The sequence below is a fragment of the Mytilus californianus genome, unplaced genomic scaffold, assembly GCF_021869535.1.
Source record: "Mytilus californianus isolate M0D057914Y unplaced genomic scaffold, xbMytCali1.0.p SCAF_4, whole genome shotgun sequence".
Taxonomy (NCBI): Eukaryota; Metazoa; Mollusca; class Bivalvia; order Mytilida; family Mytilidae; genus Mytilus; species Mytilus californianus.
In genome coordinates, this window is record NW_026262690.1 from 7,673,992 (window position 1) to 7,690,652 (window position 16,661).

Sequence of the window (16,661 nt, forward strand, 5' to 3'; positions counted from 1 at the left end):
AAGGAGTATTAAATACATGCAAGGTCCAACATATGAAATTTTGTTCAAATCTGAAGACAAATATCGCCCTTGTAGAATTATTAAACGTTGTTTACCATGAATCTTTTCTGAAAACAAAATGTCTTGGATCTTTTCAAACTTCAAAAGGTATAATCAATAAATGACCGCATATATGATAACTCTTTTATATGATCGGACTAAAGACGTTTTACATAGCTAACAGGTTATAATTGAAGTCAAATTTAAACACATCTTATGTCCATTTCTTTGTCAATCTGCACATTATTAGTTATTTATTGAATGTCATTCGAACTTCTTCCTCTTTGAAACAGACACTGTAGTTTTAACTATAATATGAATAATGAGTAGATCATTTTTTTTCTTTTTTCTTTTGTTGTAGTGACATTTACGAAAGAAATTTCAATAAAACTAAATTACACCACATTAAAAAACCAATTTGCACTCAACGTATCGTCTTCTGTGTTCCAAAATAAACATTAGCACGATATTACCAAACATATTGATTGCATAACCTCCTCAATAGCAAACAGAAAATTAATTTGCTAGAATACATTACTTTGTCGTGGTCATTTATTTTGATCCAAATTGAGAACGCTACTGTTTTGTAAATTCCTATCATAATTAACGATGGTGACAGAGTCTTTCATCATGGTACAAATACACAGAATTTAGATGAAAATTACAGGAAACTGTGTAAAAATCGATGGGGAAGAATTTTGTAGTGTAACAAGAAACACAATTATTATGCCTGTAATTTGGTTTTCCACATCTGTTGCAACGAGATTGTAAATTTAGTTAACAAGTCAATCCATACAAATTATCCTGCACATTGAAGACATGGATTTCAATACAAATACAGTATTAATTCTTTATGTGAACATTGATGACATGGATTTCAATACAAATACACTATCAATTCATTTTTTAAACGATGAAAACATGGAATTAAATACAAATACACTATCAATTCTATATGTGAACGATGTTTTTAGAGCATGATTTTTGCTAAAGAGGTTGATTTTACTTTTACTGTAATCAACATTCAAAAGGCGGTTCTTTCATAGGTAGAAATTATATTTTTTGTTCAAGAGAATATTTATTTGTGTACATTTGAAATTTTGTCTGGTTTTGGTGTGATTCTTCAATTGAAAGGTTTTGCCTTTTGTTGTATTTCTTATTTGTTTATCAGTTTGTTTTAAATAATAAGCATATTGCCTCGATAAATATAGAAATGAAGTTACATATTTTTGATGGTCGAGAAGGCTGCACTTATTTTGCCAACATCGGTGCACTTTAATTATCACATCATTATCACGAAGGCAAAGTTGACCTTTCATGAATTTGCCTATTCTTTGGAAATCCCGTTTGGGCATATAGCTCCTGACGTATTCAAGTTCTCATAAAGGTTTCAAAATTTGGCTTTAAATTTTTTGGATTTGAGCGTTCCTAGTTGAAGGGAAATCCGGGAAAGCGGTTCGAACACACCCTTCTTATATGTGTTATTTTCATTTTCAAAACATCACCGACTCGTTTTTGTACGTTCAGTTGCTGGCAACGTAATGTCATAGTTCTGAACATTTAATCAGTATAAGTGTTTGGTGTTACTATAAATTTTCACTTCTTCGTACTATGAACATCAAAATTATTTATTTTGTAAAAACATTTCCTTTCTCCATTTGAACTGTACACGTATACCTAACAACAAAATTATTTTCTTTTACCTGTGTTTGAAGTAATTGCAAATGGCTGATATCTTTGTTCAAGCATATTGTTTTTTTTAAATTGTTTAATATTTCACAGCGGTATAACATGTTACTTTAATCATTCTTCCCTTAATTTATTTATTTTGTATTTACATTGTATCATAGATCAAATTTATTTGTTCAGTGTATGTTCACTGGTGTTAATATGTCTTTTTATTGAGTTAAGCCATTTCATTTGATATTTTATAGTGTGTCTTTCTATGTTGTGATGTTACACTATTGTTTCAGATAAGGGTGAAGGTTTGGTACCATTAAAACGTTTAAACCCGCTGCAATTGTTTGCACCTGTCCTAAGTCAGGAATCTGATGTTCAGTAGTTGTCGTTTGTTGATGTGGTTCATAAGTGTTTCTCGTTTCTCGTTTTTTATGTAGATTAGACCTTTGGTTTTCCCGTTTGAATGGTTTTACACTAGTAATTTTTGGGGCCCTTTATAGCTTGCTGTTCGGTGTGAGCCAAGGCTCCGTGTTGAAGACCGTACTTTGACCATAATGGTTTACTTTTATAAATTTTGACTTGGATGGAGAGTTGTCTCATTGGCACTCATACCACATCTCCTTATATCTATATAACATATAATATATACCCTTTTTAGCAAAATCTTTATATTTTATGTTTAATGGCAAAAATAAGGAGATGTGGTATGATTGCCAATGAGACAACTATCCACCAAAGTTCAAATGAAGTGGATGTTAGCAATTATAGGCAACCGTACGACCTTCAACAATGAGAAAAACCCATACCGTATGGTCGGCTATAAAAGGCCCCGACATGAAAAATATGAAACAATTCAATTAAGAAAACTTAAGGCCCTATTTATAACAAAACAATTAAAAAAAACATATATGACAGACATGAACCAACGACAACCACTGAACTACAGGCTCCTGTCTTGGGACAGGCACATAAAGAATGTGGCGGGGTTAAACATGTTTGTGAGCGCTCAACCCTCCCCCTAACCTGGGGCAGTGGTGTAACAGTACACAATAAGAACAAACTAATAAAGATCAGTTGAAAAAGGCTTAACTCTTCAGATGGATACAAATAGAAATACATCTAACAAAAAACAGAGTGGACGTGGACGGGTACTTATACATCCCATCGAAAAAAACATCTGATACACAAATTTAATAATACTTTAAGATATTTGGATGATATTTTGGCTCTCAATAATGACGACTTCAGTATGTATACTAAAGAAATTTATCCTGTTGAACTTACTTTAAATAAAGCTAATACTAACAATGACCACTGCCCTTTCCTTGATCTTGATATCTATATCATTAACGGAAAGCTTAATACTAAAATATATGATAAAAGAGATGATTTTTCATTTCCTATCGTTAATTATCCATTTTTAGATGGTGACGTTCCCTTGTCACCATCTTACGGTGTTTATATATCTCAACTTGTACGGTTCGCTCGTGTATGTAACAATGTTTTAGATTTTAACGAGAGAAATTTATGTATTACTGAAAAATTATTACACCAGGGTTTTCGATATCACAAACTAGTCAAAACATTTACTAAATTTTATCATCGGTATAAGGACATCATTCGTAAATATAGCTCAACATGCAGACTTCTTATACGTTCAGGTATTTCACATCCAATTTTTTATGGAAATATTCTTTATAAAGCACAAAAATGTCAGTATTCACCTCTGAAGCTAACAAAACCTTTAAATAGACTTATTAAGAAGGGATATAGTTGCGATACTGTTGTCAAGTCATTAAAGATTGCATATTTTGACGTTAATATTGATTCACTTATAGGGTCTTTGCATCGGCACTAAACACATTTATTTAAAAACTAGTTGTTGGCATGACACGGGTTATGTTCTTCTCATATATGTTATGATGGTATGATACTAAACCCCTAACGGGAAGGATTGTGCCTGATATTCATATGATGAAGACATAATCTTTCAATCAGTTTAATTGAAGTCTGGAGCTGGCATGTCAGTTAACTGCTAGTAGTCTGTTGTTATTTATGTATTATTGTCATTTTGTTTATTTTCTTTGGTTACATCTTCTGACATCAGACTCGGACTTCTCTTGAACTGAATTTTAATGTGCGTATTGTTATGCGTTTACTTTTCTACATTGGCTAGAGGTATAGGGGGAGGGTTGAGATCTCATAAACATGTTTAACCCCGCCGCATTTTTGCGCCTGTCCCAAGTCAGGAGCCTCTAGCCTTTGTCAGTCTTGTATTATTTTAAATTTTAGTTTCTTGTGTACAATTTGGAGTTTAGTATGGCGTTCATTATCACTGAACTAGTATATATATTTGTTTAGGGGCTAGCTGAAGGACGCCTCCGGGTGCGGGAATTTCTCGCTGCATTGAAGACCTGTTGGTGACCTTCTGATGTTGTCTGTTCTATGGTCGGGTTGTTGTCTCTTTGACACATTCCCCATTTCCATTCTCAATTTTATCCCCACAGCAAAAAGAGACTTAGTACAGATCTGAGAGTACTCGAAGTTACTGACAGCTAGTTCAAAGCCAATAACAACTAATAAAAAAAAACATGCATCTAAGACTGAAATATCAATCAGTATAGTATAGTATGTTCTTTTATTGTAAAAGCTTTATTTATTCATTTTTATATTAATGAATGTTAGAATAAGTCTTTAATTGAAAGTGTCTCATAAGTCAGTTGGGGCTGGATACCGATATTTTATCTTAGATTTAAAATCGTTTTTGTATTTTTATACTTATATCATGATGTGTAATATTGTTTTATATTGGTATGTGGCACTATAACAAAATATTATGTCTATCTGTCTGTATAAATGCCAAAATATAGATCAAGACTGAAATATTATTAGGTATGGGCAAATTTGAATATTTATATAGTCAACTGAATTAAGCTAGGTTTTCAGTTGTCTTGTCAATCAAATCTTGACCAATTAGTAAAGTTTACAATTTTTCAAAATATTCTAAGTAAGGATTTCTTGATATGAAAATTAAAAAAAATAAGTATACCGGTAAGTAAAAAGTTTTAAATCTTCACAATACCATATCATTCAGAATCCCATCGATTTCGATCAACTTTCCAAAACTGAACCTTGTGAATAACATAAATACACAGGGAACCAGTTATTATATTTCCTCTACTATATTACCATAGGGTGAATATTGTTTGGTGCATAACTCACACCCATTTCTGGTCGTATATAACCTGAATCATGTGAGTAACATAGATACACAGGGAACAATATTATTATATTTCTTCCTATTATATTACCTTAGGATGTATATTGTTTGGTGCATAACTGACACCCATGTCTGGTCGTATATAACCACAGTGTATCCTTCCAGCTGTCACAATACCTATTTCTGAAATAGTATAACATCGATATATAATAGCGTAATATCTATCTCTAAAACAAATTAAGATATCACAATACAGCTTTATATTAAGCGTTAAATTTGTTTATTGTCAGAAACAGTGGACAGATTAAAGAACAGCGTTACAATGAATAACTATAATACGAAATAGTAATAGAAAAGTACAGAAGATGTAAAAAGGTTGTAAATCATTTCGTTTGTTTGTTTGTTTATAAGTTAGGACCAAAATCACTGACACGAGTAACAATATTTCAAGAAGGAATATTTTAGTAAAGTAATAAAAATATCGGTCCTGTCGCGCCTTTGGTATCTAATTTCCGAGAAATAATTCATCTACAAAATTTGTCTATGAACATTGGAGTTGTAGTTCTATAGGAAGTAAATATTTGATGGAACCAAAAGTTCTTAGAAAAATATGATCAGTTAGCATTCTTCAATTTGGTAACTGAAACTGCGCATGTCAGACAAAAGGAGATATTAACATGAAAACAATTGTTAGTGGATGCGTGTAGACAAGGTGCTTCCAAAAAAAATTGCGAGTGGGTACTTTTAGTAAGTTTTTATGTGAATGTTTTTTGTAATTTTGGTTAGATCATTCTATTATTTACTCTCTATCACTGGCTACAAAATATGAGTCTGTTGTTTAAACAAAATGTTTGTTGTGTTTGACTCAATTCTTTAATAAACAACAAAAGGAATCACTCCCATTCCCCTTTTTGGTGGGGGAGGGACGAACACGAAATTGTGACGGAATTAAAAAAACGGGAGAAGATGTAAGGATACCATGGGTAAAACGTAGTAAAGGGCAAGATAAACTTATCTTGTAAGGATACCATGGGCACAACGTAGTAAACGGCAAGTAACACTTATCTTGTAAGGATACCACGGGTACAACGTAGTGAAGGGCAAGTTACACTTATCTTGTAAGGATATCATGGGTACAACGTAGTGAAGGGCAAGTTAAACTTATCTTGTAAGGATACCATGGGTACAACGTAGTGAAGGGCAAGTTACACTTATCTTGTAAGGATACCACGGGTACAACGTAGTGAAGGGCAAGTTACACTTATCTTGTAAGGATACCATGGGTACAACGTAGTGAAGGGCAAGTTAAACTTATCTTGTAAGGATACCATGGGTACAACGTAGTGAAGGGCAAGTTACACTTATCTTGTAAGGATACCATGGGTACAACGTAGTGAAGGGCAAGTAACACTTATCTTGTAAGGATACCACGGGTACAACGTAGTGAAGGGCAAGTTACACTTATCTTGTAAGGATACCATGGGTACAACGTAGTGAAGGGCAAGTTAAACTTATCTTGTAAGGATACCATGGGTACAACGTAGTGAAGGGCAAGTTAAACTTATCTTATAAGGATACCATGGGTACAACGTAGTGAAGGGCAAGTTAAACTTATCTTGTAAGGATATCATGGGTACAACGTAGTAAAAGGCAAGTTAAACTTATCTTGTAAGGATACCATGGGTACAACGTAGTCAAGAGCAAGTTAAACTTATCTTGTAAGGATACCACGGGTACAACGTAGAAAAGGGCAAGTTACACTTATCTTGTAAGGATACCACGGGTACAACGTAGAAAAGGGCAAGTTACACTTATCTTGTAAGGATATCATGGGTACAACGTAGTAAAGGGCAAGTTGAACTTATCTTGTAAGGATATCATGGATACAACGTAGTGAAGGGCAAGATAAACTTATCTTGTAAGGATACCATGGGTACAACGTAGTAAAGAGCAAGTTAAACTTATCTTGTAAGGATACCATGGGTACAACGTAGTAAAGGGCAAGTTACACTTATCTTGTAAGGATATCATGGGTACAACGTAGTGAAGGGCAAGTTACACTTATCTTGTAAGGATACCATGGGTACAACGTAGTGAAGGGCAAGTAACACTTATCTTGTAAGGATACCACGGGTACAACGTAGTGAAGGGCAAGTTACACTTATCTTGTAAGGATACCATGGGTACAACGTAGTGAAGGGCAAGTTAAACTTATCTTGTAAGGATACCATGGGTACAACGTAGTGAAGGGCAAGTTAAACTTATCTTATAAGGATACCATGGGTACAACGTAGTGAAGGGCAAGTTAAACTTATCTTGTAAGGATATCATGGGTACAACGTAGTAAAAGGCAAGTTAAACTTATCTTGTAAGGATACCATGGGTACAACGTAGTCAAGAGCAAGTTAAACTTATCTTGTAAGGATACCACGGGTACAACGTAGAAAAGGGCAAGTTACACTTATCTTGTAAGGATACCACGGGTACAACGTAGAAAAGGGCAAGTTACACTTATCTTGTAAGGATATCATGGGTACAACGTAGTAAAGGGCAAGTTGAACTTATCTTGTAAGGATATCATGGATACAACGTAGTGAAGGGCAAGATAAACTTATCTTGTAAGGATACCATGGGTACAACGTAGTAAAGAGCAAGTTAAACTTATCTTGTAAGGATACCATGGGTACAACGTAGTAAAGGGCAAGTTACACTTATCTTGTAAGGATATCATGGGTACAACGTAGTGAAGGGCAAGTTAAACTTATCTTGTAAGGATACCATGGGTACAACGTAGTGAAGGGCAAGTTAAACTTATCTTGTAATGATACCATGGGTACAACGTAGTAAAGGGCAAGTTAAACTTATCTTGTAATGATATCATGGGTACAACGTAGTGAAGGGCATGTTAAACTTATCTTGTAAGGATACCACGGGTACAACGTAGAAAAGGGCAAGTTACACTTATCTTGTAAGGATACCATGGATACAACGTAGTAAACGGCAAGATAAACTTATCTTGTAAGGATACCATGGGTACAACGTAGTAAAGGGCAAGTTAAACTTATCTTGTAAGGATACCATGGGTACAACGTAGTAAAGAGCAAGTTAAACTTATCTTGTAAGGATACCACGGGTACAACGTAGAAAAGGGCAAGTTACACTTATCTTGTAAGGATATCATGGGTACAACGTAGTAAACGGCAAGATAAACTTATCTTGTAAGGATACCATGGGTACAACGTAGTAAAGGGCAAGTTAAACTTATCTTGTAAGGATACCATGGGTACAACGTAGTAAAGAGCAAGTTAAACTTATCTTGTAAGGATACCACGGGTACAACGTAGTGAAGGGCATGTTAAACTTATCTTGTAAGGATACCATGGGTACAACGTAGTAAAGAGCAAGTTAAACTTATCTTGTAAGGATACCATGGGTACAACGTAGTAAAGAGCAAGTTAAACTTATCTTGTAAGGATATCATGGATACAACGTAGTGAAGGGCAAGTTAAACTTATCTTGTAATGATACCATGGATACAACGTAGTGAAGGGCAAGTTAAACTTATCTTGTAGTGATACCATGGGTACAACGTAGTGAAGGGCAAGATAAACTTATCTTGTAAGGATACCATGGGCACAACGTAGTGAAGGGCAAGTTAAACTTATCTTGTAATGATATCATGGGTACAACGTAGTGAAGGGCATGTTAAACTTATCTTGTAGTGATACCATGGGTACAACGTAGTGAAGGGCAAGATAAACTTATCTTGTAAGGATACCATGGGTACAACGTAGTGAAGGGCAAGTTAAACTTATCTTGTAGTGATACCATGGGTACAACGTAGTGAAGGGCAAGATAAACTTATCTTGTAAGGATACCATGGGTACAATGTAGTGAAGGGCAAGTTACACTTATCTTGTAGTGATACCATGGGTACAACGTAGTGAAGGGTAAGTTAAACTTATCTTGTAAGGATACCATGGGTACAACGTAGTGAAGGGCATGTTAAACTTATCTTGTAAGGATACCATGGGTACAACGTAGTGAAGGGCATGTTAAACTTATCTTGTAAGGATACCATGGGTACAACGTAGTAAAGGGCAAGTTAAACTTATCTTGTAGTGATACCATGGGTACAACGTAGTGAAGGGCAAGATAAACTTATCTTGTAGTGATACCATGGGTACAACGTAGTGAAGGGCAAGTTAAACTTATCTTGTAAGGATACCATGGGTACAACGTAGTGAAGGGCATGTTAAACTTATCTTGTAAGGATACCATGGGTACAACGTAGTAAAGGGCAAGTTAAACTTATCTTGTAGTGATACCATGGGTACAACGTAGTGAAGGGCAAGATAAACTTATCTTGTAGTGATACCATGGGTACAACGTAGTGAAGGGCAAGTTAAACTTATCTTGTAAGGATACCATGGGTACAACGTAGTGAAGGGCATGTTAAACTTATCTTGTAAGGATACCATGGGTACAACGTAGTAAAGGGCAAGTTAAACTTATCTTGTAAGGATACCATGGGTACAACGAAGTGAAGGGCAAGTTCCACTTATCTTGTAAGGATACCATGGGTACAACGTAGTAAAGGGCAAGTTAAACTTATCTTGTAAGGATACCATGGGCACAACGTAGTGAAGGGCAAGTTAAACTTATCTTGTAATGATACCATGGGTACAACGTAGTGAAGGGCAAGTTGAACTTATCTTGTAAGGATATCATGGGTACAACGTAGTGAAGGGCAAGTTAAACTTATCTTGTAAGGATATCATGGGCACAACGTAGTAAACGGCAAGTAACACTTATCTTGTAAGGATACCACGGGTACAACGTAGTGAAGGGCAAGTTACACTTATCTTGTAAGGATACCATGGGTACAACGTAGTGAAGGGCAAGTTAAACTTATCTTGTAAGGATACCATTGGTACAACGTAGTGAAGGGCAAGTTAAACTTATCTTGTAAGGATACCATGGGTACAACGTAGTGAAGGGCAAGTAACACTTATCTTGTAAGGATACCACGGGTACAACGTAGTGAAGGGCAAGTTACACTTATCTTGTAAGGATACCATGGGTACAACGTAGTGAAGGGCAAGTTAAACTTATCTTGTAAGGATACCATGGGTACAACGTAGTGAAGGGCAAGTTAAACTTATCTTGTAAGGATACCATGGGTACAACGTAGTGAAGGGCAAGTTAAACTTATCTTGTAAGGATATCATGGGTACAACGTAGTAAAAGGCAAGTTAAACTTATCTTGTAAGGATACCATGGGTACAACGTAGTAAAGAGCAAGTTAAACTTATCTTGTAAGGATACCACGGGTACAACGTAGAAAAGGGCAAGTTACACTTATCTTGTAAGGATACCACGGGTACAACGTAGAAAGGGCAAGTTACACTTGCCTTGTAAGGATATAATGGGTACAACGTAGTAAAGGGCAAGTTGAACTTATCTTGTAAGGATATCATGGATACAACGTAGTAAAGGGCAAGTTAAACTTATCTTGTAAGGATATCATGGGTACAACGTAGTAAAGGGCAAGTTAAACTTATCTTGTAAGGATATCATGGGTACAACGTAGTAAAGGGCAAGTTAAACTTATCTTGTAAGGATACCATGGGTACAACGTAGTAAAGAGCAAGTTAAACTTATCTTGTAAGGATACCACGGGTACAACGTAGAAAAGGGCAAGTTACACTTATCTTGTAAGGATACCACGGGTACAACGTAGAAAAGGGCAAGTTACACTTATCTTGTAAGGATATCATGGGTACAACGTAGTAAAGGGCAAGTTACACTTATCTTGTAAGGATATCATGGGTACAACGTAGTAAAGGGCAAGTTGAACTTATCTTGTAAGGATATCATGGATACAACGTAGTAAAGGGCAAGTTAAACTTATCTTGTAAGGATATCATGGGTACAACGTAGTAAAGGGCAAGTTAAACTTATCTTGTAAGGATATCATGGGTACAACGTAGTAAAGGGCAAGTTAAACTTATCTTGTAAGGATACCATGGGTACAACGTAGTAAAGAGCAAATTAAACTTATCTTGTAAGGATATCATGGGTACAACGTAGTAAAGGGCAAGTTACACTTATCTTGTAAGGATATCATGGGTACAACGTAGTAAAGGGCAAGTTGAACTGATCTTGTAAGGATATCATGGATACAACGTAGTAAAGGGCAAGTTAAACTTATCTTGTAAGGATATCATGGGTACAACGTAGTGAAGGGCAAGATAAACTTATCTTGTAAGGATACCATGGGTACAACGTAGTGAAGGGCATGTTAAACTTATCTTGTAGTGATACCATGGGTACAACGTAGTGAAGGGCAAGATAAACTTATCTTGTAAGGATACCATGGGTACAACGTAGTAAAGAGCAAGTTAAACTTATCTTGAAAGGATACCACGGGTACAACGTAGAAAAGGGCAAGTTACACTTATCTTGTAAGGATACCATGGATACAACGTAGTAAAGGGCAAGTTAAACTTATCTTGTAAGGATACCATGGGTACAACGTAGTGAAGGGCATGTTAAACTTATCTTGTAGTGATACCATGGGTACAACGTAGTGAAGGGCAAGATAAACTTATCTTGTAAGGATACCATGGGCACAACGTAGTGAAGGGCAAGTTAAACTTATCTTGTAGTGATACCATGGGTACAACGTAGTGAAGGGCATGTTAAACTTATCTTGTAAGGATACCATGGGTACAACGTAGTAAAGGGCAAGTTAAACTTATCTTGTAAGGATACCATGGGTACAACGTAGTGAAGGGCAAGTTAAACTTATCTTGTAGTGATACCATGGGTACAACGTAGTGAAGGGCAAGATAAACTTATCTTGTAAGGATACCATGGGCACAACGTAGTGAAGGGCAAGATAAACTTATCTTGTAAGGATACCATGGGCACAACGTAGTGAAGGGCAAGTTAAACTTATCTTGTAATGATATCATGGGTACAACGTAGTGAAGGGCAAGTTAAACTTATCTTGTAAGGATACCACGGGTACAACGTAGTAAAGGGCAAGTTAAACTTATCTTGTAATGATATCATGGGTACAACGTAGTGAAGGGCAAGTTAAACTTATCTTGTAAGGATACCATGGGTACAACGTAGTAAAGGGCAAGTTAAACTTATCTTGTAATGATATCATGGGTACAACGTAGTGAAGGGCATGTTAAACTTATCTTGTAGTGATACCATGGGTACAACGTAGTGAAGGGCAAGATAAACTTATCTTGTAAGGATACCATGGGCACAACGTAGTGAAGGGCAAGTTAAACTTATCTTGTAGTGATACCATGGGTACAACGTAGTGAAGGGCAAGATAAACTTATCTTGTAAGGATACCATGGGTACAACGTAGTGAAGGGCAAGTTACACTTATCTTGTAGTGATACCATGGGTACAACGTAGTGAAGGGCAAGTTAAACTTATCTTGTAGTGATACCATGGGTACAACGTAGTGAAGGGCATGTTAAACTTATCTTGTAAGAATACCATGGGTACAACGTAGTAAAGGGCAAGTTAAACTTATCTTGTAAGGATACCATGGGTACAACGTAGTGAAGGGCAAGTTAAACTTATCTTGTAGTGATACCATGGGTACAACGTAGTGAAGGGCAAGATAAACTTATCTTGTAGTGATACCATGGGTACAACGTAGTGAAGGGCAAGTTAAACTTATCTTGTAAGGATACCATGGGTACAACGTAGTGAAGGGCATGTTAAACTTATCTTGTAAGGAAACCATGGGTACAACGTAGTAAAGGGCAAGTTAAACTTATCTTGTAAGGATACCATGGGTACAACGAAGTGAAGGGCAAGTTCCACTTATCTTGTAAGGATACCATGGGTACAACGTAGTAAAGGGCAAGTTAAACTTATCTTGTAAGGATACCATGGGTACAACGTAGTAAAGGGCAAGTTAAACTTATCTTGTAAGGATACCATGGGTACAACGAAGTGAAGGGCAAGTTACACTTATCTTGTAAGGATACCATGGGTACAACGTAGTGAAGGGCAAGTTAAACTTATCTTGTAAGGATACCATGGGTACAACGTAGTGAAGGGCATGTTAAACGTATCTTGTAAGGATACCATGGGTACAACGTAGTAAAGGGCAAGTTAAACGTATCTTGTAAGGATACCATGGGTACAACGTAGTAAAGGGCAAGTTAAACTTATCTTGTAAGGATATCATGGGTACAACGTAGTAAAGGACAAGTTGAACTTATCTTGTAATGATATCATGGGTAAAACGTAGTGAAGGGCATGTTAAACTTATCTTGTAAGGATATCATGGGTACAACGTAGTAAAGGGCAAGTTGAACTTATCTTGTAAGGATACCATGGGTACAACGTAGTGAAGGGCAAGTTAAACTTATCTTGTAAGGATACCACGGGTACAACGTAGTAAAGAGCAAGTTAAACTTATCTTGTAATGATACCATGGGTACAACGTAGTAAAGGGCAAGTTAAACTTATCTTGTAATGATATCATGGGTACAACGTAGTGAAGGGCATGTTAAACTTATCTTGTAAGGATACCACGGGTACAACGTAGAAAAGGGCAAGTTACACTTATCTTGTAAGGATACCATGGATACAACGTAGTAAACGGCAAGATAAACTTATCTTGTAAGGATACCATGGGTACAACGTAGTAAAGGGCAAGTTAAACTTATCTTGTAAGGATACCATGGGTACAACGTAGTAAAGAGCAAGTTAAACTTATCTTGTAAGGATACCACGGGTACAACGTAGAAAAGGGCAAGTTACACTTATCTTGTAAGGATATCATGGGTACAACGTAGTAAACGGCAAGATAAACTTATCTTGTAAGGATACCATGGGTACAACGTAGTAAAGGGCAAGTTAAACTTATCTTGTAAGGATACCATGGTACAACGTAGTAAAGAGCAAGTTAAACTTATCTTGTAAGGATACCACGGGTACAACGTAGTGAAGGGCATGTTAAACTTATCTTGTAAGGATACCATGGGTACAACGTAGTAAAGAGCAAGTTAAACTTATCTTGTAAGGATACCATGGGTACAACGTAGTAAAGAGCAAGTTAAACTTATCTTGTAAGGATATCATGGATACAACGTAGTGAAGGGCAAGTTAAACTTATCTTGTAATGATACCATGGATACAACGTAGTGAAGGGCAAGTTAAACTTATCTTGTAGTGATACCATGGGTACAACGTAGTGAAGGGCAAGATAAACTTATCTTGTAAGGATACCATGGGCACAACGTAGTGAAGGGCAAGTTAAACTTATCTTGTAATGATATCATGGGTACAACGTAGTGAAGGGCATGTTAAACTTATCTTGTAGTGATACCATGGGTACAACGTAGTGAAGGGCAAGATAAACTTATCTTGTAAGGATACCATGGGTACAACGTAGTGAAGGGCAAGTTAAACTTATCTTGTAGTGATACCATGGGTACAACGTAGTGAAGGGCAAGATAAACTTATCTTGTAAGGATACCATGGGTACAACGTAGTGAAGGGCAAGTTACACTTATCTTGTAGTGATACCATGGGTACAACGTAGTGAAGGGTAAGTTAAACTTATCTTGTAAGGATACCATGGGTACAACGTAGTGAAGGGCATGTTAAACTTATCTTGTAAGGATACCATGGGTACAACGTAGTGAAGGGCATGTTAAACTTATCTTGTAAGGATACCATGGGTACAACGTAGTAAAGGGCAAGTTAAACTTATCTTGTAGTGATACCATGGGTACAACGTAGTGAAGGGCAAGATAAACTTATCTTGTAGTGATACCATGGGTACAACGTAGTGAAGGGCAAGTTAAACTTATCTTGTAAGGATACCATGGGTACAACGTAGTGAAGGGCATGTTAAACTTATCTTGTAAGGATACCATGGGTACAACGTAGTAAAGGGCAAGTTAAACTTATCTTGTAGTGATACCATGGGTACAACGTAGTGAAGGGCAAGATAAACTTATCTTGTAGTGATACCATGGGTACAACGTAGTGAAGGGCAAGTTAAACTTATCTTGTAAGGATACCATGGGTACAACGTAGTGAAGGGCATGTTAAACTTATCTTGTAAGGATACCATGGGTACAACGTAGTAAAGGGCAAGTTAAACTTATCTTGTAAGGATACCATGGGTACAACGAAGTGAAGGGCAAGTTCCACTTATCTTGTAAGGATACCATGGGTACAACGTAGTAAAGGGCAAGTTAAACTTATCTTGTAAGGATACCATGGGCACAACGTAGTGAAGGGCAAGTTAAACTTATCTTGTAATGATACCATGGGTACAACGTAGTGAAGGGCAAGTTGAACTTATCTTGTAAGGATATCATGGGTACAACGTAGTGAAGGGCAAGTTAAACTTATCTTGTAAGGATATCATGGGCACAACGTAGTAAACGGCAAGTAACACTTATCTTGTAAGGATACCACGGGTACAACGTAGTGAAGGGCAAGTTACACTTATCTTGTAAGGATACCATGGGTACAACGTAGTGAAGGGCAAGTTAAACTTATCTTGTAAGGATACCATGGGTACAACGTAGTGAAGGGCAAGTTAAACTTATCTTGTAAGGATACCATGGGTACAACGTAGTGAAGGGCAAGTTACACTTATCTTGTAAGGATACCATGGGTACAACGTAGTGAAGGGCAAGTAACACTTATCTTGTAAGGATACCACGGGTACAACGTAGTGAAGGGCAAGTTACACTTATCTTGTAAGGATACCATGGGTACAACGTAGTGAAGAGCAAGTTAAACTTGTCTTGTAAGGATACCATGGGTACAACGTAGTGAAGGGCAAGTTAAACTTATCTTGTAAGGATACCATGGGTACAACGTAGTGAAGGGCAAGTTAAACTTATCTTGTAAGGATATCATGGGTACAACGTAGTAAAAGGCAAGTTAAACTTATCTTGTAAGGATACCATGGGTACAACGTAGTAAAGAGCAAGTTAAACTTATCTTGTAAGGATACCACGGGTACAACGTAGAAAAGTGCAAGTTACACTTATCTTGTAAGGATACCACGGGTACAACGTAGAAAGGGCAAGTTACACTTGCCTTGTAAGGATATAATGGGTACAACGTAGTAAAGGGCAAGTTGAACTTATCTTGTAAGGATATCATGGATACAACGTAGTAAAGGGCAAGTTAAACTTATCTTGTAAGGATATCATGGGTACAACGTAGTAAAGGGCAAGTTAAACTTATCTTGTAAGGATATCATGGGTACAACGTAGTAAAGGGCAAGTTAAACTTATCTTGTAAGGATACCATGGGTACAACGTAGTAAAGAGCAAGTTAAACTTATCTTGTAAGGATACCACGGGTACAACGTAGAAAAGGGCAAGTTACACTTATCTTGTAAGGATACCACGGGTACAACGTAGAAAAGGGCAAGTTACACTTATCTTGTAAGGATATCATGGGTACAACGTAGTAAAGGGCAAGTTACACTTATCTTGTAAGGATATCATGGGTACAACGTAGTAAAGGGCAAGTTGAACTTATCTTGTAAGGATATCATGGATACAACGTAGTAAAGGGCAAGTTAAACTTATCTTGTAAGGATATCATGGGTACAACGTAGTAAAGGGCAAGTTAAACTTATCTTGTAAGGATATCATGGGTACAACGTAGTAAAGGGCAAGTTAAACTTATCTTGTAAGGA

General features: G+C 36.5%; 1 protein-coding gene across 1 annotated transcript in view; it reads right to left on the bottom strand.

Moving 5' to 3' along the window:
- LOC127699088 (elongation factor 1-alpha 2-like) overlaps positions 1 to 16,661 on the bottom strand; it is a 110,684-nt gene that overhangs the window by 66,634 nt on the left and 27,389 nt on the right. The window contains exon 7 of the mRNA XM_052202825.1: positions 5,031 to 5,122. Coding sequence (XP_052058785.1) covers positions 5,031 to 5,122 — 92 coding nt within the window. The remainder of the gene's footprint in view (positions 1 to 5,030; positions 5,123 to 16,661) is intronic.